We start from the raw sequence: 19,874 nt of genomic DNA, 5'->3' as shown, positions 1-19,874 counted from the left end.
GATCGAGATTCACCGTTAGGAGCTAAAAAACCGCGTTGCGTCGAGCAGAAAGAAGTCTTTGTGCGCGCGTCGCGTTCGCGGCTGAAGCAAAACGGTGTTAAATATGTACCAGGCATGAGGTACTGCATGTTCATCGCCTCCTCGCGCATTCTCTCGCCCCTCAAGCAAATCGCCGCGGCGCTAAACAAGATCGCGCTGACCAACGACCAACCGACGCCGACCCAAGCGACCACGTACGACCAGTCGTACGAGATTAGTGAGTTGTCCTTCAGGACCTGGGAGATGCGGCGCGCGTTCCGAGAAAAACAAAAAAGACAAGACACGGGGGAGTTAGTCCGGTCGGTTCATGGTTATCGTGTCACCTGGCATGATGTATTGAACGTTCTGTGCCTGTTCGCGGGCATGCTCCCGCCGCAGGCAGGACGCTGCGATCAGAAACAGCGTCATCGTACCTAAGCAGGTCGCCACCCCCAGCCAGGCCAGGTAAAACGACCAGCCGTACCACTGCACCGCGTTGCCTCTTAACACCTGCGGGCAAATTTATCTCTGAAATCAAACATCTGAAATCGCGAGCCCGGACCTCTCTGTCGTCCACTCTCGCTTCACGATCCTCTGCTTCCTCTGCTTTAGCCGCGCTTGCCCCGCCTCTCTAATTCGTTGACGCCATTGCTATACCACCTATAGGACATGGAATTAGACCTTGGCGAACCTGGATGATCAAGGTTTCATTAGTAACACCGAGTTATACGCGTTTCTCTGTATCTTTACAGTCTGAACCGCTGAAAATTCAGACATTCTGTCCACCGACACGTCTCATTTTGCAGCTTATACAGGGTGTACCAAAATTGTGTTGTTTTCAGAAATGAGTTTCTTACGTGATGGTATGAAAGGAACGCTTAACCCTTTCCTGTAATTTGACGACTCTGGCTCGTGACGAAGATTGTAGACAGTCTAATAAATATCTATGTCATTTTTTTCTTAGCACATTATGAACTACAATGAAATTCTAATTGCTGTAACCGTAAAAGAAACCGTAGTGCAAGGGATTAAGATTTATATAATGTAGGGATGGTACGGATCCATGGAAGAATTGCTGACGAAAAAAGAACCGAGAGATATGAAAATTCTTTGAAACATTCGACTCCCGGATCGTTAGCCCAAGATTTCGTTCGTCGAGTGATAGCAAACCGTGGTATTTCAAACCACCCGCAACTTTCTACGTTACACAAGTCCTCCTTAAGTGTTTGCCACATCTTAATGGACGGATTAATAGTCGCCGGAAGCCCGTGAACAATGATGTAACCAATATGACTATTTAATTGCCGATAAACCTGTAGGCGCCAAGAGAAAATGTCGGATAAATGTCAATGGTCAACCAGCTCTTTCGAACCGGTGATTATCGCTGGGAGTCGGATGTTTCTTTTTCCTTCGATCCGGATGATCTCGATTGGCGTTAGCCAGCGTTTTACTCACGTTGGTCCATTGTTGATAGTACTCTTCGCCGACGATCTTCTCCTTCTCGTAGTATTCGACCCCGTGCCAGAGTCCCATCGCGCTAGCACTTAGAAGACCTGGATCATTCAAGGAACGCCGTTTTCAAATCCGTTTCGAGATTGGGGGACTTCGAGTATCATTGAGAAATTTCAGGGCGTTCAGCCTATTACAAGCTAGAAAAGTGAAACTTCCGAGTTCCGGGTAGGCTTTGAGAGCTTTACGGTTTTAATATTTGCGTCGTTTTCGCGCTGTATTTCAAATCTAGAGTATAGGGTGTTGTATCGAGTATTAATTAAGTATGAGCACTACTGACATGCGAGCAGCATCAAAATCGCGGTCGCCGTGATATTTCCCGGCGACCTCTTCCAGCAGCCCACCACTCCGGTCCAGAAGGCGGTGAAGATCGCGACGAATGCTACTATAAACAGAGCTATCACCGATCTGCCCATGTCTGAAACATACCGAGAAGAATCGCGATCACGATACCGGCCAGCCAAAACGATGCACTCGGCTAGCTAAAACACGATTCTCTTGAATCACTTACGAAGTCGTGTCATGGCGTCGTCGGAGAAGCCTCTCGTTAGATTCTCTTCGTCGGGGATGAAATAGTTGACGTTCATACAGTGCGTCTCCACTGGGCTCAGATACGTCTGAACTGCAACAACGATTACAACAACGTGTTAAAAACAGTACTTTATTTCCGTGTTAAATGAAATTATAGTTAAGAAATGTGTCAGCAACGTTTCGTCGTCGAATCGTAAACTAAATCTGGATGTTCCGTGACTTCGATCGAGACTAGTTTTCCCTCTTATGCTTCAATTCTACGTTCTCGCACTCGACTGCATAACAGAAACTATCTGTATGCAAATCCATATCGTTTACTTGATCGCGTAGGATTAAAAATTGAATAAATTTTCTCGTTAAGATCGCTAGGTTATCGCCTTTTAAAAATATCTGCAATCTAAGCAAGCGCCCATGGCGAACGGTCACCAATTAGGTGTACCATTTAAGTCTCTAAACGAGGCTCATTATAAAACGGAATGCTCACAATTACAAAAAACAGACGATGCAAAGGTTAAAAATACCACCAGCAGTTTCTGAACAAGTTACACGAAAGAACAGAAACCGGAAATTGCAACATCTTGTCGCCGTTTTAAAACCGGCGAACAACCAACGAAAATTGTTCGAATATTCGCGAACGACTCGCTTGGTTGTAGTTGCGGCTATTCTTATTACCATAACAGCTTTCACGGTAAAATGACAAACCGTCCGTCGTTTAGGCAAATCGAAATTCGTCCGTCGCAAGTGAAGAACGCGTCGCATCGGCGTCGACTGGTTCCGAAGAATTCGAGCTCGTTGTTTTGCAAGCACACCCATTAGACACGTGTGCCGCTCGATTCGCTGAAATTAGTCGGTCTCGCCGACAAATTTCCATGTCCGACCAATTAGTCGCCGGGCGCGGTGAAACCGCCTGATTCGGCATCGATTTTCGCAACTTCCACGGGTCCCTGAGCAGCATGCACCAGTTCAGCATTCGATTGACTAATTCGCGTGGCGAATCGAGCTGTATCAGCTCTGCTAGCGAAAATCTATGTTTACTTCGCTGTTGCCTATAAGCCGTGCGAAATTCTTCTTCCTCGACTATATTTATTTTTCAATTGCGATTCACCGAAGTGACCGTGTCGAAATGGAAATGGTGATTTGATGCGAGAGATGCGATCAGGACCCGTCGTCGAAGATTCCTAGTTTATTTCACATGGCTGTGCCGGCGAGCCTGCTACGCCTTTTCTTCCGTTCAACTTTCTACGGTAATGACGCGTGGAAACGCCCGAACAAACACTACCTGCTTTCAGTGGCATAATGTGGGAGCTAAACTGTTCACCTACCGGAAGCCTGTCAATCAGTTTCTCAATGGCAGCGGTACACCCAACGACGGCCAAATCAATAACTTTTTGTCGACGACTTATGACCCGAATCGCGTCACAATTATTCCAGATACTTCAAACCCACGATATATCTAGGTCATTTAGGTTCCAAGAAAAACTGGCAAACTAAATGCACAGCACCTTGGAATACAAGAGCGCAATGTCAGGGGTGATTTAAACGGTTGGTGGAAAGGTTCGTTCGAATAGTTCAGCGCAAAAACTATGCATTCGCTTGCTCGCTGTTTTCGCATCCTAGATTCATGCTTTATGAAACCATCCACGCTGCCGTTAGGTTTAACGAGCGGTCCGCAGACAGACAGTGTCGTGGCGGCATAAGTTTAAGCCGATTGTCTCGGACATTTGCGTTTAGAAAGAGACGAAACTCTTGCCTAGAAATGAAACTTTCGGAATGTGGCGAACAGCTTTCGACGTTCACTGCTAACGAAAGCTACGAATTTATTGTCAATTTATGGAAATCTTTTGAACGAGGATAGAACGAGATGCAGCAGACTGCGCCGCGATCGTACACAGGTTCGTTCATAGAAATGCGTTCAACTTCTGAAGACGAGCGAGAAACTGCTGAGAACGAATCTCGCTCCGTCGTCTACTAGTCCTGGCAGGATAGAGAAGTGAAACCGAGTTTCACCGAATTTTGAGCCATTCACTCTAGTTTTCATTCCATTCAGCGTTGATCCTGGTACAATAGTTGGACAAATGGAAAGTTCGTTTGCATAATAAAAGAAACCGCGTTCGTGAAAGGGAGCCAAGTGCAGCGGCGGCACCTTCACAATAAACAGCTGAACGTTTCTCATTGTCAGTCGTGCCCGTGTGCACAACGAGCGTTGTCGTTTTCAGCAGCGAATGCTGGAATCGCGACGCGACCGTTCCTTTGCTTCGTGCGTCTCCAATGATCCTTGCGCTTTCGTTCGCAACCGAGTCGTCGTAACCTTGACGAGAATTTCGGATCCATAATCCTTTGCTAAAATCTAGCTCGACGATACTACAGAATTCAAAGCAAACGACGCTAACATTTCCAAGTGCGATTTGGTCGTCTGTGTCGAAAGCCTCGCCGAAGAAAATTTCTAATTAGCGCTGCAACGATAGTTTATTGATCCCTGAACAAACGATTTGTCGGTAATTGCAGCAACGCTGTCGCGTCAAAGGCGCTCGACGGACAACAATGAAGCGGCAGCAGCATTATGCGGCCCGCGTAAGTATGATCGAATCGCCCCGGACCGCACCTGCGTGTGCAATCAACCTTCGCCATTCGTGAATATGGATGCACGTATACTCATGGCTATCGTAAATAAAGTAGCTGAATTATGCAGCCATCGACGGTGCCGTCTTTATGGTTCATTGTGTCAAAGGAATCTAGCTAGGCCTAGGCGAATGCCAAAGACAGTGCTGATCTCGAGGACATCGGAAGTTCTTTGGCAGCAATGGAAACCAACTGCGCGCAGATATGTACTCTGAAATCTAGCAGTCGATTCGAGAATTATGTGAAATCTGGCGCTATTTGAAAAGGTTCGCATTTTCTCACGCGTTTTCTAAGCTCTGCCGCTCCGAAGCGGAGCGGCGCGGCGCGGCGCGGCACGATGCGGCACGGTGGTTCCAGTTTGTCCGGAAGTCTCGAGTTTCACGAGGAACCTGTATCCTTTGAGGAAGAGCTCTACCCTGCCGAGGGTCCCAGCGTTATTCCGATACTGCTTGCTAGATAGCATAGAACCACGCGACACCTCATTGTTCCTTTGATCTATCGGATTCAACGACTGTTGGTCGCCTTGCCGGAGAAAACCCTCGATCTCGATCCTCTCCGATTCGATAATCGACTTTTCCGTGATCCACAGACACGAGAAGGACCGTGAGCCACGCGGAAAACAATGCTGCCCCGCAATTTGCGTAAACGGTGCGGCAACGAGGTCGAAGATTGGAAAAAACTGGCTGACGAACAAGTCCGCGGATGAATAGAAAGCACCTGCGGGATTCTTGAGAATCGGGACGCAACGGTGTGGATATTGTTCCCGTCGTTCGGGCGGAAAACAGTCGACACGATCGATACATCGTTTCGCGTGTGTATCGTCTTGCTTGTACCGTTCTTCGACCGCGAGCTCCTTATCGGCTATGACGCGACGCAACGCGACGTTCCGTTTGCTTCCGGCGCGCGGCGTTCCGCTTCCGGCTCCGTCTTTGATTTATTTAGCGTACGTGAGAGGTCGTCGGACCCGATACAGCGAAAAAAGGGCCCCTTTGTAACCCGACCGTTAGCCGTACAGAATCGTTAAACCGACCGATCTCGTGCGTTCTCGTGATTTGGGTGCTGCTAACTAGTGATTACAACAGAAGCCAGAATTATGTATGGTTCGTTCGATCTTTCGTTTGGACCATTTCCGATCCTTCGATATACACTTTCCAGAAATTATTCATTGAATTCATTTCGCCATGTGGTATCTATTCAACGGAATCAAATATCTTTTACTGTATCGTCTAAAATTTCAAAGAATTCGAATGAAACCGAAGGTCCTTTCCTCGGAACTGATTTCGATACGCTTTCACGTATCATAGTCAAGGCAAAGACGCGAAACTTCAACGGAGTAGAGCGGTTATTAATACGTTTCTACCCTTCTAATGTACTTATGGTGTTCGCAATAGAAACTCGCGCAAAGAAACCGACGAGTCTCCTTGGCCGCGTAAAGTCATAAAAATGCACCGTTTTAATTGGACGACACATGCATCACCAGCCAGGATAAAACCGGCATAGTCGATGCAGGGGGAAGAACGAGCTGGGGAACGCATTCAACGATGCGTTCTAGCGCAATAGTAACTGAATCGAACGGGGATTCGAGGTCGACGCGCGTCAGTCGCGAAATAATTGCCGATATTGCCGATATTGCCGACCTGCCAGGGCAGAAATGGTCCTGGGACAAAATGGAGGTCAGCGGTGCGGGAGCCGCGCGCGTGAAAAATTTGAAGAAACCAGTCAACGACCGGTTTCGGGGAATTTTTATCTGTTCCGTCGCGTTTGCCCCTTCTCTCTTCTTTTTTTCGCCTCCTCCTTCGACTCTCTTATCCGGTCGTAATTACGAAGTCGCGTCGACCGGAGGACAAAGTCGGGTCCTTACGAGTCAGTGGTTCCTCTTCCTGAATAGCCGGTGAATGTCGGGTTCTTTAAGCGGCTATACAGTTAGACGGGAGTCAACGATCTTGGCATGGCGCCTCGTTTAGGCCAAACTAGATTCGAGGAAGGCCGGGGAAACGTGTGTCACCGGCTGAATGTCAAACATTTCAAACGGTACGAGGCGACGCGACGCGTACACCGCCATCGATTCACGTCCTGCGATCGATCAGCCAGAATTTTCATGGAGCTGGGCTTCTTATCGATCGTACCTGTTGGTCATGGCTCGATCGAATGCCTAGACCTGTTCGGGATCGCTTCTTCGTTGTAATTCGGTCCAACGACATTTTTAGTCTCCAGGATTCAGGGGAGGAGACGGCGATCGAGAAAATTATAGAAACACCTGTCCAAAACGAACGACAAATCACAAATCATCGCGGTCGCTCGCAAGACGCGAGCCAGTGATCGCGCTCGGTTACTTATTTGCAGCCTGTGGATAACTACGCGGAAGGAGTTCATCGACTTTCTCTCGAAACAAACTCTGGAATAGATGGTCGAGGTGTGTCCCATATTTTTTCGTGGCCACGTGTAAACCGTAGAAACGAGTCGCGATAATGAATCAACGATGCCCGGAGTCACTCTCGTATTCACTCGCGAGGACCATTAAACGGTTAAATGGAACGCATCGAGGTTGAGCGCGACGCTGCGCGACACGGGAGTCTTGTTGTCATTTGCCATTCAAGGGAAAAGAAGAGTAGCAAAGGAGAAGGCCAGCCGTCGGCGACGCGTCGCAATTAATCCGATTGCAGTTTTCTCTGTCGGGATTCCGAGAAAGACAGGAAACCGTGAAAGCATCGCGACATTAGCCCGCGCCGAGCCGACGCGAGCCGACGCGAGCCGGCGCGAGCTGGCGCGAGCTCGCGCGACTTTTTCTTTTCACCCGGCTGTGAAATGCCTTTCGAAAGTAGTATTTCGTGGATTAGGAATGGCCAAAGAGTACCGTTGCCCATGAAAGACCACGATCGGCCGGCTCCGAGCGTTCTACACATACGGACCGGTGCATTCTGGGTCGCGTGCTTTTCGATACGCGCGCCTGCACGGATTCCTCGTGCCTCTCTTTGACAAAATATGCCATCGGACCTTGACGCCTGGACGCCTCGACGCCCCGACGCCTCGACGCATTCATCGGAACGTTGGATTTCATCCTACTCGAGTTTCGAGGTGAACTCTAAACTCGTACGCCCAACAGTTTCTACGAGGCTTCTTCAACGCATACTTCTTCTCGTTCGCCTTTCGTTGCGAATCAATTTATAATTCACCTGCAAAGTAGGGGTCGATAGCAACTTTTCTATCCAATGAGGGTTATCCCTCCGCAGACGAGGATTTCGTAGGTAGGATATCCGAATCGAATGGAAATCCCACAATTTGCTGTTCGGTCTCTTAAATTCTTCCCCGAGCCACGGAACTACGACAAACTAAATGCGATTACAATGGCAACGACCCATACAATATTTTCTCACGGATCACGGAAGAGAATTTCAAGGAAACAGACAACTGCTCGCAATTTTGTGAATCCGCGCGAAACGACTGCGCCATCGATTGAAAATTCTGCATCGACTCGTTCTTGTCCGAGAATCGTCTTTTTACTCGCGAGATTGTCCACCGGTAAGGAACTGCAACGCTGGACGATGGTTAGAAATGCAATTACAATCGCAACGGTCTATTTATCGAGTTAACGTCGTCGTCGACGACGAGGACAACGTCGTCGTAAAAACGATCGGAGGCTCCTCGATCGCGTTGCAAATTAAGTAATTCAGAGCGTTCACGGTCTAACGGTGGCCGAGTCCCGAGTAAATGCGATTTTGATGTGCCCTGACTTTTCTACCGGCAAAACCTCAGGATCGTCTACGATTTCAGTGCTATACTTCTCCCGATTCGCCGCGAACCTCTTCGCTCATCAATTTCCAAGTTGTTGGGTCGTAACAAAATATCGGACCGTGATTCTTGATGCAAATAATCAATTCTCTCTTTCTTTCTTTCTTTCCCTCAGTCGCTTCCGTTTTCAAGCACTTTGAAATATGTTTATTTCTTTCGCATATTTTCTCTTAGGTCTATTTATACGGCAACGGATATCGGGCTAAATTGCAGAAGTTTCATTGTTCTTATCGGCGATCGACTCGAAACTTGCTCCTTTCTTTCTCGATGCCCGGCAGGATTAATACGCATCGTTAGGAAGATAAAAGAGGGATCCGATCGAGCAAACTCCTGGAAATACGGAAGACGCGCCGCGCCGCGCGTTCGTTTGTTCGGGCCATCGCGCGCACGCGAACGATTTCGCGGTAGGTTTCCTTTCGCCGGGAGAACTGCGTGCAACCGAACCATCGGTTCTAAACTCTTAACCTATTACGTGGCCACGGATAACCCGCGACATTATGCTATCGTAACGTAGAAAGTCCTGGGGCCAGCATCCATGAGATAACCGCAACGTTTGTTCCGAGATCCTATCATGCGAAATCCAATCCACCTTGGCCCCGCTCGATCCCCAATTTCATGCTGTTGCCACCGGTCGATAGATAGCCACCAGGTACATAATTCCGCTTTCGTCTATCCAGTCTCGTACCAACGAGCAATCATTCAAAATTCCTAATTTCATAGCGATCGGAATGATAAACTTTTCCGAGAAATTAGAAAATTTCCGTTATTTCTAGTGTGCTATTTTTATATCGCTTTCGTATTGCAACGCATGTACATATATAAAACAAGCTACCGAGCAATTTTCAGATCAAAACAAGATCGAACAATTTTTGCGGAAGAACGAACAGTGTTTTATGCTTACCAGTGGGCGGTCGTTCTTTGGGGTAGCATATCCTGAAGAGACCTTGCGTCCTCGTGTAGTAGTAGTACTTCGTGTTCATTTGCTCCACCAAGTGGCTCTGCTCGGCATGCTTGGCTGCATATTGCTGCAATAGTACAATTTATCCGTATGATTCGTGTCGTTAACGATCCCTTTCATTTCGCACAGGTGAAGCCTGTGTACGGCAACGTGCTACCTCCATCTGTCTGCACGTATTTGATTGAAACTTTCCGCGCAGAGGTAAATACACGCTTTAGGGTAACACCTCCGATTTCGATGGCCTTGGAAACCCCGAAGGACATCGTTTCGAACCACTTTTTTTTTTTTATTAACTACGGACACCAAGGCCGACGAATTCGGAGCTGTCTTGCCCGAGGGGAACGTTCGTCCAACCGAGTTATGTCATCGCAACAATCGTTGCGGATCGACGAGAGATCCGCGAAATCATCGAATGGGAATCGAGACGACGCGACGCTCTAGGAACAAAGTGAACGGCCGTGGTTTCGGACGCAGATGAACCGCGCGAGCCGCTCGCCTCATAGGAATATTATGATCGTTAGAAAGTAGGAAAGTAACGATTGCGAATCGTTCCCTCTCCGAATGAACGCAAGGAACGACGGTTCTCGATCCGATCGGACCACGTCGAAAGCAGCTGGAAAAACACCGGCGAATAGATTACAGGAAATTAGACGCGAACCGTGGCTAGTCGATTTCAGGAAGCCACGGTTTCGCAATCTCGAACGGATTTGCATTTTAACCTTTGCGAATCTCTCTGGTCGAAAATTCTCCCGATTGATTGCGTAAAGCAGAAGCCAAGCTACAACCTGGGAAATTGCTTTCGTCTACGAGTATTCTCTCGGATGCGACATTCGACACGTTTCAACTTTGCCCAACAAATGAATCCGCTCTTACTAAATATGTATATGTATATTGCGACGTAGTTGCAGTGACCCGTTCCTCCGCGGACATTCCGTAAACTATCTACGATAATATGTAAACAGATAAAGATTTCATAATAAAAATTTATACCACAGCCATTTTTCATTTAGAATATCATAATGTCATTTGAATTCGTCTAATGATTTCGAAGCAACGGCTTACACAATTTTAGCGAAGCTTTAGCATCCCCCCTCGTTGAAACGAACGCACCTGCGCTCTACCAAAAAGAGTGACCAACAGATGCAACACGATCGAGATAGCTCGCAATTAAGGTAAAAGTTTCCCAATCGGACAATTATGTCCGAAGCGACGTCGCATTTCGAAATACGAAGAAGCCCCTTTAGGGGGGCCGGGCCGGCCGTGAGGCAATCGTGGCGAACAAAGCCGAACGGCCATTGGGAAAAATGCGTGTGTCGCGGGCCGATAAGAACGGAAATTGCGGAAAGAAGGGAAACGGTGCTCGCGTTACCAATACGTATTCAGTTTGCTCGCAGCGGAACTTCCTGAAGCGACGCGGCTCTCGCGCGGCTTAGAAGGAGGCCTTGGGGGACGCCGGAGTTGGGAGAGCCCGATGGGAGGAGTTTACTCAGCCGTGTCGGCTCGAGTTCCGGACTTTCTTGCGATCGAGGATGCACCTCGCATGCCGCCCTCCAAATTAAATGTAATTTCAGATTCTCTATGACAGCTGGCACACCGGACACCCCCCGTAGCCAGCCGTAGCCAGCTCCCAGGAAACGTTCTTCTGCATCGCCGGCCAAGTATGAGAATCCTTTTACAGACGCTCGCCGGCATGGAAACTAGTTTCTATTTTTCCTTTCTTACACGCGTTTCTCTTCCACACGGCTTCCCTATTCCCACGTTGGTACCCGCTAACAAACATATCGTGGCTCTGGCATTGTCTCCTCGATTGCTCTTAAACGTGCCGGGCCTCTGGCCGTGCGAGGATCAAGGATCAAATGGAAATGGGCATGAACGCACCTGCGATTAAACGTCTTGGCCTAAAGAAGTTTTGGCTTGCATAAAATACGCGGATCTGTCTCACACTACATAAATGGATTGGAAGCGATGCGCAGACGCTCTGTCATAGTGGATAGCTTTTCCAGTATAGACAGATAAACGCGTACTCTTAACCCTTAATTAGGCGCATTAAGAAAATTACCCAACTAGGCGCATGGGTTCTTAAATGACCCCGAAAAAACATTGGGAAAGGAGTATCAAAAAGGAATAAAACTTAATGGATTTCTATAGTAATTAATAAAGTTCTTTAATATACTTAACTTTAAGAAACAAATACTTACTGTGACCCTGTGACCCTGACCCCATGCGCCTAATTAAGGGTTAAGAATTGAATGTTTTTTAACGCTAAAGCTATCGAACCAGTAAAAATGTTTTCGTCAGACATTTTTGTGCAAACTTCTTCTCATTCAGACATATGTTATAATAGAAATCGAAGAACATTCGAGTAGGTCCAATCTTGTGATTGTTATGAAACGACGGGCGGCATTGGTCACGATTTAGGATTCCTGGGTAGTTGTAGCGTCGAGCTAGAATCGAACGAGCAAAGTTGTATTCGGTCGGAAGAAACTTAGCATAGAGATGCATCTGCTGCCATGCCCTCGTGTCCACGGAACCTCCGGCTTCCAGAAGGAAGGAAGTTCGAGCAGTGCGTGTCAAGGAGGTTCTTAAAGGGGAATGACGCGGTGTTTACAATCTGATAGCGTTTTCCCTGTAATCTTGGCTCGCTCGCCGAACAATTAACACGGTTCGCCGGGGACACGAACGAGAGTGCAACGTTTGGGAAAGAGACAATCGAAAGCGAGCCGTGCGACAACGAGCCTGAGAGAATTGTCCCGCGAGGTGTGGTCCCGGTTCATTGTGAAAGAAAAACGCCGTCGCGTCGCCGCAGACTTTTTACAGCCGCGTGACTCCCGGCGAGACGACTGACTTCCCTTCGTTAATTCTATTAAAAACGAAGTTTGCCGGTTAGGTGCTCCCACGAGGCTCGCTTTTTATTAGCGGCAAACAAAAATCCCGTGCAGAGTATCGAGAAAGAGCATCTAAATCCGACTGGCGACCAGGTTGTTCGAAAGGACGCGCGTTAATTGAATCCGCGCAGCGTTCGTTCTCCAGTGTCCCGTGCTCTTTGCGGATTTTGCAATTCGGTGTTCCGTAAGAGTTCTCGTTGAAATCGATTGCGAACGTGGATCTGTTTCACGGCCTACTTGCATCTTGCCAACAGGCAAAGAAGTCTAGTTACCCAAGTGTCTAACGACTGTTCGTCCTCGTCACCGACCCTTAACCGGCAGCCGTTGAGCAACGAGCTAATTATTCGCGACTCTTGTCTCGAAGATTACCGCTCCGCTTCGACGGTAGCGTCCAAGTTACTTAAATCCAGCCTGGATAAATGCTGCCTCGTTACAGTCTTGGGCGTGCTACATCGTTTCGAAGCGCGTCACACCTATAAATTGATCGGGACAAATGGTTGGCAGAAAAGATCGCCGATATCCGAACACACAAAACTAACTCTATGCGACGAGAGGACAAAGTTTCCGATGCGACCGATATAACGGAAGGAAGGAAGCAAGCTCTCGACTTATCGCGCGAGTCTCGGGTCTCGACCTTGATCCTCGTGCAGGGTTGCGATAGAAACGCGACACGCTGGTCGCCAAGCGAGACCAGGGCCCGTTAGGCGAACGACGATAATTATTGACCGTCATCGGGCCGTGATCGTCGCATCAGCCTGCCCGTATCCGAGAACGATCTCCGGCTCCGGTGCCACGGGAAACGAGAACCGAGCATCGATACGATCTCTCGTCGCCGTTCTCGGTAGCAGCGATGGCGGCGATGGCGATGGCGACGGCGATGGCGACGGCGATGCCGGCTGAGAACAGTGAAAATAAGCCGCGGGTGGAAAACGGATCGCACGCACGCGGCGAATCGAGCCTCGCCATTAGAACGTGGATCTGAAACGGACCGTGGAAAACGTTTCTTTCTGCGCTCGCGCGCGGCTTAAAGCGCGCGTGGCCGATCATTTCGCGGCCGACCTCCGGCTTATTGCACTTTCTACCGGGCAACCGTCTGAAAATCGCCATGGGACTTTCTACGTCTACGTTATCTACCCAGAAGATGCCGCGATGCTCATTGTGTCGCTTAGAAACTGTTGCCTGTCTCACATCTCTCGATTGTAACTCGCGCGGAACCTCTTCTTCTCGCGCTCCCACAAGCAATAATTTGCTTTTCGAATTGTTCGTACACGCGAGTCAATTTATTTCGAGTCGCAAACTGTTTCAACGTGAACGCGAATGTACATTTTAGTGTTCTTAAAATTCGACGAACTAGAAATAGGAAGTGAAAGATCTATATATAGGTTAAACGTACGTAAGTGGAACGAGACTACGGATTTTCCCGCGAAGAGATTATTTCCTGTTTGGAAAATTCCTTTGGCATAGCGCGATAACTGTGGAGAGTAGGATTCAGTCGGTGTCAATCGATTATGCAGAAGAGTCAAGTTGCTCGCGCGACGAACGCGAGAAATTCCGCGTCCCACGGTTTTCCCCGCTCACAATGCGATAATCGGTCGCCGAATGCTCGCGCGTTGCCGGTTGCAAGATCTTCTTAACCTTGACGCACGCCCATGCCTCCCGCAGCATTCTTTCCGGCGCGGCGCGGCGCGACGCGGCGTACATACGCGCCGGCAACAACTTTGCGTATTTACACAATACTACGCGCGATGAACTTTCGACGTCGCGGCGGTTGCGCGATTTTTCTCGCGTTATCTTTCCCCGGCAAAATATTTACGAATTTCACTCGGAGTTCCGCGTTCGCTGTCCTGCTTCGCCGATTCGTCGATTTCGCGCTAAAATCGATTCTATTCGGAGCTGAAATTGAGCAACGAACACGGAAATTTCAAGGATCGAGTTGAATCACGTAATTTCCTTTCGTTCTCTACCCACTTTTCCGCTCGTTGCTACACGAATTGCGATAGTGCTTTGAAATATCGTACATTTGAAACGGGTCTCGCAGATTACGCATGAAGAATCGTGGAAGTTGTCTATATTTACTGCTTTAGAGAATAGAGCTCGAAATCTCTTGTTCTCCTAGCGAGCACTACGAAAACTTCATTCGATATGGAACGGATAGTTTTCGTGCGTTTCTCTCCGCATACTCAAACTAATGAGTTTATCTCGCGGTAGTCGCAAGTGTCGGAGAATAAGTAGAAAGCTACTTCTTTTCTCGACAGCTCCCAGCAAGTTCGACCCCAGGCGACACGCTAAATGAGACAGCTCACCGTGTCAGACACCTCGAGCGCAAAGAACCCCATAAAGTTTACGGCACGGACTAACGAAGAGGAGCCCAATTGCCCCGATTCTCCCCTGTCGTAATCTCCTGGCTGTCGGTTCTTCGCGCGTGTTTCGCGGCAATCCGTGCTGCTGGTAACGCCTCTCCAGCACTCCCGACGACGCCGTTGAACGAATCTAGGCGGTCGATTAAGTCCCGAGTGTCCCGGCGAGGCCCAGGTCGCGGAGTCGCGACCAGGTCGTTCGAATCTGCTTTCACGTGGTTGTTTCGCCACAGAGCCCCCACCCCCTCCCTCCTCCCCCGCACGCCTCAAGCGCGGGAACATCGTCCTGCCTCCGCGATTTCTTTGACATAGAAAGGAAAACACGATCCGATGGGAATTGAAAACTGACTGGAAAGAGCTGTTCCCCCTCTTTGAAATCTCTTCTCGAATCAATTGTCCGAGCCGTGATTCAACGAATGATCTACCGATTTCATTGAGGTCGATACCATCGACGCCCTAACGACGACTTCGTGTCTTAAAAGTAGCCGAAATTCCCACGTTCTATAACCTCTTAGGAACGATGCTTTAAAATATACCGGACACAATTGAATGATTAATTATTAAAAAAAGAACCGAAGTTGGCGTTTCCTTCTGCGATAGATGAGGTGTGAAGCGAAGGAGCGTTTCGCAAGCGAGCTGGAACAGCGATGTAGAAAAGTCGACCGGAAGATAATTTGTGCGGGCAGATTAGCGTCTCCGTATTCGTGCAGCCGTCGGTCATTTTTTAACAATCTGGACCTGGACGATTCCGACGTCCTCCGAGTGAAACGGTACCGCGGTAATTTCAGGAGAAACCTAGCATGTATCGCGATGAAAGTGCGTTAATTGGTCTCCACACCTTTTACTTTAGTATTTTATTTATCTGGATCTCTGTATTTTAATATTCGTATCGCGCGGTACCTGCGGATCGAGGAGAGATAAGCCGCGCGTCCTCTGCGGTTTCAAACGACAACGCTGAAAAACGAAGATCGATGGAGATGATCGCCCAAGTGGATTTCTAGATCTCCTGGAATCTCTCCCAATACTTTTCAATCCTCTAACTGTCGATGATTATTTGGCGGAATAAATTCAAAGCCACTTGGTTCAAGAGTCTTTAGAAAATTATTGTTTTGTAATAAAACGATCGAGGCGCGAGTTCTGAAGTACGTTTACGAGAACTGCGGTATCACGCAGGGCGCGGTTTAGCTTCGGTAAAGGTCGAACGCGAACGCGCCGCGCAGACAGTGTAAGGAATTTTCGGAAACCCGATACACGGAATCATGGCGGAAAATTCCTGCATGATTAATGTACTTGTGTCGTGGCGAACAGAGCGGCCGGCAATGTTAACAACCTTGCGCACGATAAAGCGCAAAATATGTTCGCGTGGGCGGCCACCCGTAGCCCTCTACGTACGTCAATGCGTAGGTCGATATAATCGATGCCGTTTCGAGAGTTCCTTTTAAAGTCTGCCAAGATACGATCTTGACACGGATCGGAAAATGTCGCGGAACAAACTGCAGAAGAAAATGCTCGGACATTTGCGGCGCGCAGAAAATTACCGATACCAACGGGCTAGTTTGTTACACAAATAATCATCGTATTGCTACGCCTGATCAATTTTCTCGAAAACTTCGAGGAATTTATCATTGTTAATCATTGGTAACTTTTCCAATATTGCAGATGCCTGGAGACAAAAGGACTTCGACTGACAAACGAATCGAAGGGGTTAATAGAGAGGCAACACTTTCAATTTCTCGGGATCGACGCTTTACGTAAGACAACGAGTTCGATCGAAGCATAAATCAGTCGAATTCGCGATTAAGAAAGGCAAATTTCCGTCCGATAAACGTGTTCCCCGCCTTTTTCTAACGGTGGATTTCTAAAACAAAAAGCCGTGCTTACGAGTTCAATGTTCCGGCAGTCGAAAGCGTTAATTGAACGGCGCGGTGCGACGACGACGGCGGCGATGGCGGCGGCTTATCTGAAACGAATTCGCGCCAGACAAAAATCACGGCCGGCGCGGCTCCGTTCACCGAGGAGAACTCGTTCTCATATAACATTCGCAGTTTTGCGGACCCAGGCGAGATAGTTAAACGCCTGCAACTTTCATACCGATTTTTCAACACCCTTACGCACTGAACCGACTGCACCGAGCACACAGAGACGCCGAGTTTCCATCGAGCGCGAACGCGGATAGAAATTTTCTGTGCGCGCGGCTCGGCTCGATTACACTGGACCCGTTGCGATTCCAAGTTTGATCCGTGTTAATTCATTCGGAACGCTAATGTGACAAACGGTAAATTCGAAGATTTCCCATCCATTTATTTATTGCGCTCGCCTTTCGTTCGAACATTTTATTATCATTATTATTTATTATTTCTTCGCGTAGATGCGTAAATGCAGCACGTTAGAAAGTTTCTTGCGGCGAAACTTGTACAATAGAACATACAATAATGTACATATAATGGTATATAACTCTCTCTCTCTCTCTCTCTCTTTTAGGAACGAAGAATTCATCTGAAAAAGTTCATCGTCGGCGTGAAGCGTCTCCTCGATCTTGTCGCCGGTTCGGAAATTGCTCGAACGATCGAAATAAGTGGCAATCGGCTAGCCACATCGATCGTAACGTTAAATTATCAAATGTTTTCCGAAGTCGTGTTCCTGCCGTGTGTGGTCTGGTATGGTCGTGGTGGAACGGAATTCCTTCGCGATTCACCGATGATCACAGTTTTTCCACCGGCACCGCATTCACCGTTTCCACCGGTCCCGCATCCAACCTTCCGCGATCCTTCGAGCTTCCTTCTTTTGCCGCGAATAAATTCGACGATAGCAGAAGGACAATGCGCAGAGACGTGAACCGCAACTGCACGGTTGATACAATAAGTTCTCTCGCGATGTTCCCGCTGCGAATTAAAAGCGGCGTTCTTTTCGAGAGACGGCTCGAAAGAAAAGGCGGTTCGAAACGCGGAAGATGTAGCAACCCTCGCGAGTTTTACGTCTCCATCGTGCTCGGTTTACGCGGTTCGTTCCTCGACTCGCCGACAATTTGCCCTTCCGCGACGTAAAACGAACGGTTCCGTTACTCCGAGGAATGTAATTTCGTTGCGTCCAACAGGGAAACGTCCGTGGATGTAATTTCTCAGCTGTTTCCAGCATTCCTCTTCCTCGCGTAATCACCTGTTACGGCTGTTCGGAAATCACGCGGCCGGAAGCACCTGTACCCTCGCGAGCTGCCCTGCAAAATATCTGTATCTGTATCTGTTCCCTCGGCAATCCAATCGTAGAATCCATCCTTCGACGATCCTAGGGAGATCGTTTCTACAATTACCCCGTTTCTCCTGACATCTTTAACACCTCACGCTAGAACACCGTGCCAAACTCGTAGATTTCGTGTCTACTGAGAACGAAATTCATGTATTTTTTCTAGATTAAAATCAAATTCGTCGAAGGGAAATGGAAACGACAGAGATCTGGATCGCGATCGGAACACGAGCAAATTACGCGCATCGCCGTCGCTGTCGCTGTCGCCGTCGCCGCAAGGACGCGTCGTCGACTGTTCCTTTATAATTCGTGGCCTGAATCGATCTTCCGGTTATGTCACGATTTCTTCAATGGCGAATCGCAATTACACCGCGCCGCTGCAATTCTGCCGGTCGTTGTCGACACAATAAACACATGCCCGCACCGGTGTAACCGAGCCTTTGGAGCGGGTTGGCGCGGCGCAATCCGCTTGCGCAATGCTCTGGATCCCTCAGTCTTCTTCAACCCATTTTTGTTCGCATCGGCGAACGAAATCACTGTCGCTTTCGAAAACCGTGAAAACTTTCCGAAAACCATATCGTTTGTAATAGAATTGCAGTTAGCTAATACCGACACCAACGATGGCAAAGTCGAAGCTAGAAAATTCGAACCTATGCCAGAACTCGTTTCGTCGACGCTTGGGAGCCCACAAATCCTTGGGAATGCTAGAATCATTAATTCTCCGTTCCTGTATCCACGCAATTGAATCAAAGGATATTATAAAGAAGCAAGACAGTGTTGCAAAAGAGACGTTCGCGTATAAAGCAATGTCTCACCCTTGAAAAATTGCAGCGCGTTGCAAACATTCGAGCGCGGCGCATTTACACAACTGTCGCGATCTATTTACGTGTTTAGCGAGATCGAATGCGGACATCCATTATGTCGTTCAGCAAAAATAAAAGCCGCGAGCTGTCCGTTCGAACGAAACATGTAAATATTTAGAAGTCCGCGAGGAACGTGTTCGTCGACGATCTTCCGTATTTTTTTTTCTACCGGATCGTCGAGGCGACGACGTCATCGAAGCTGTTGGAAACGGTTCCGGAACCGTCGACCAACGATGCATCGCCCCGAAACCTCGCGACGATCGAAGCGACTGAACCGATCGTTGGCCCACGCACGCAATAATATCGCGCGAGAACGCGCGTCGCGGCGCGGCGCGGCGCCGACAACGATTTATGAAAATGATTTCGCGCGGCCCCGGCCAGTGATAAATATGTACGCGACACGATTGTCCCGGGAGGCCACCGTTTAATGGACGGCCGTGCCGTTTGAATAGCTAGACAAGCGGTTTGCGCAACAATGAAAGTGGCTGGCAGGGTAAAGGTTTCTCGCGGAAAACGACATTCCGCTCGTTCTTCGAATAAGTCTGCTCCAACGAATCTGTATGAATCGCGACGTTGCTCGGTCGAAAGCTGTCGCGAATTTTTCCGTCGATAGTTTCGCGTAGGAACTGCATACGTTGTAAATCTGCGTGCCGGGTCGATCTAGATCGATATCGGATCGATTTACAGACCGATAATCCAAGATTAACCCGGTACATTAGCTCGTAACTCTGCGTAGCGGACTTTGCGAATGCTGCGAGCAAATTCTAGACATGATCGGTTCCGCCTGGGTTTTCCACGAACAAAGGAATTTCTAAGTAAAGAAGACACCTGCAAATCGTCTACTCCGTCTTGAAAAGATCTACAACAATTAGCGTTGTCTTTCGAGATAATATTAGATCGGGAATTATAATTGCAAACGAAGGTAAACTTTATATTTTATCGTAGCGATGCTGCTAGATCGGAACAATGGATCCATCAACTGAATGCCCACATTTTAAATGAGCACGATATTGCTGATCTTGACGTGTACAATTAACTCACTGCTGAATTAACATTCAATGAAACAGCGGCAGCGTTCACATGACCATCTGTTGGTAAAGTGGTT

At 48.3% G+C, this 19,874-nt stretch overlaps 1 protein-coding gene across 3 annotated transcripts in view; it reads right to left on the bottom strand.

Annotated features, from left to right (window-relative positions):
- LOC144473717 (uncharacterized) overlaps positions 1–19,874 on the bottom strand; it is a 31,393-nt gene that overhangs the window by 5,146 nt on the left and 6,373 nt on the right. Inside the window, exons 2-6 of one of the 3 annotated variants that reach the window (XM_078187853.1) lie at positions 9,368–9,491; positions 2,039–2,149; positions 1,808–1,945; positions 1,474–1,571; positions 363–528 (exon numbers count right to left, since the gene is read on the bottom strand). In XM_078187853.1, the coding sequence (XP_078043979.1) occupies positions 363–528; positions 1,474–1,571; positions 1,808–1,945; positions 2,039–2,149; positions 9,368–9,491 (637 nt within the window). Of the gene's footprint in view, positions 1–109; positions 276–362; positions 529–1,473; positions 1,572–1,807; positions 1,946–2,038; positions 2,150–9,367; positions 9,492–19,874 lie in introns of all 3 variants that reach the window. The other 2 variants (XM_078187852.1, XM_078187854.1) reach the window with 2 other exon arrangements.

Source organism: Augochlora pura, chromosome 7 (genome assembly GCF_028453695.1).
Source record: "Augochlora pura isolate Apur16 chromosome 7, APUR_v2.2.1, whole genome shotgun sequence".
NCBI classification, from domain to species: domain Eukaryota; kingdom Metazoa; phylum Arthropoda; class Insecta; order Hymenoptera; family Halictidae; genus Augochlora; species Augochlora pura.
This window is presented reverse-complemented; position numbering and strand designations above follow the sequence as displayed.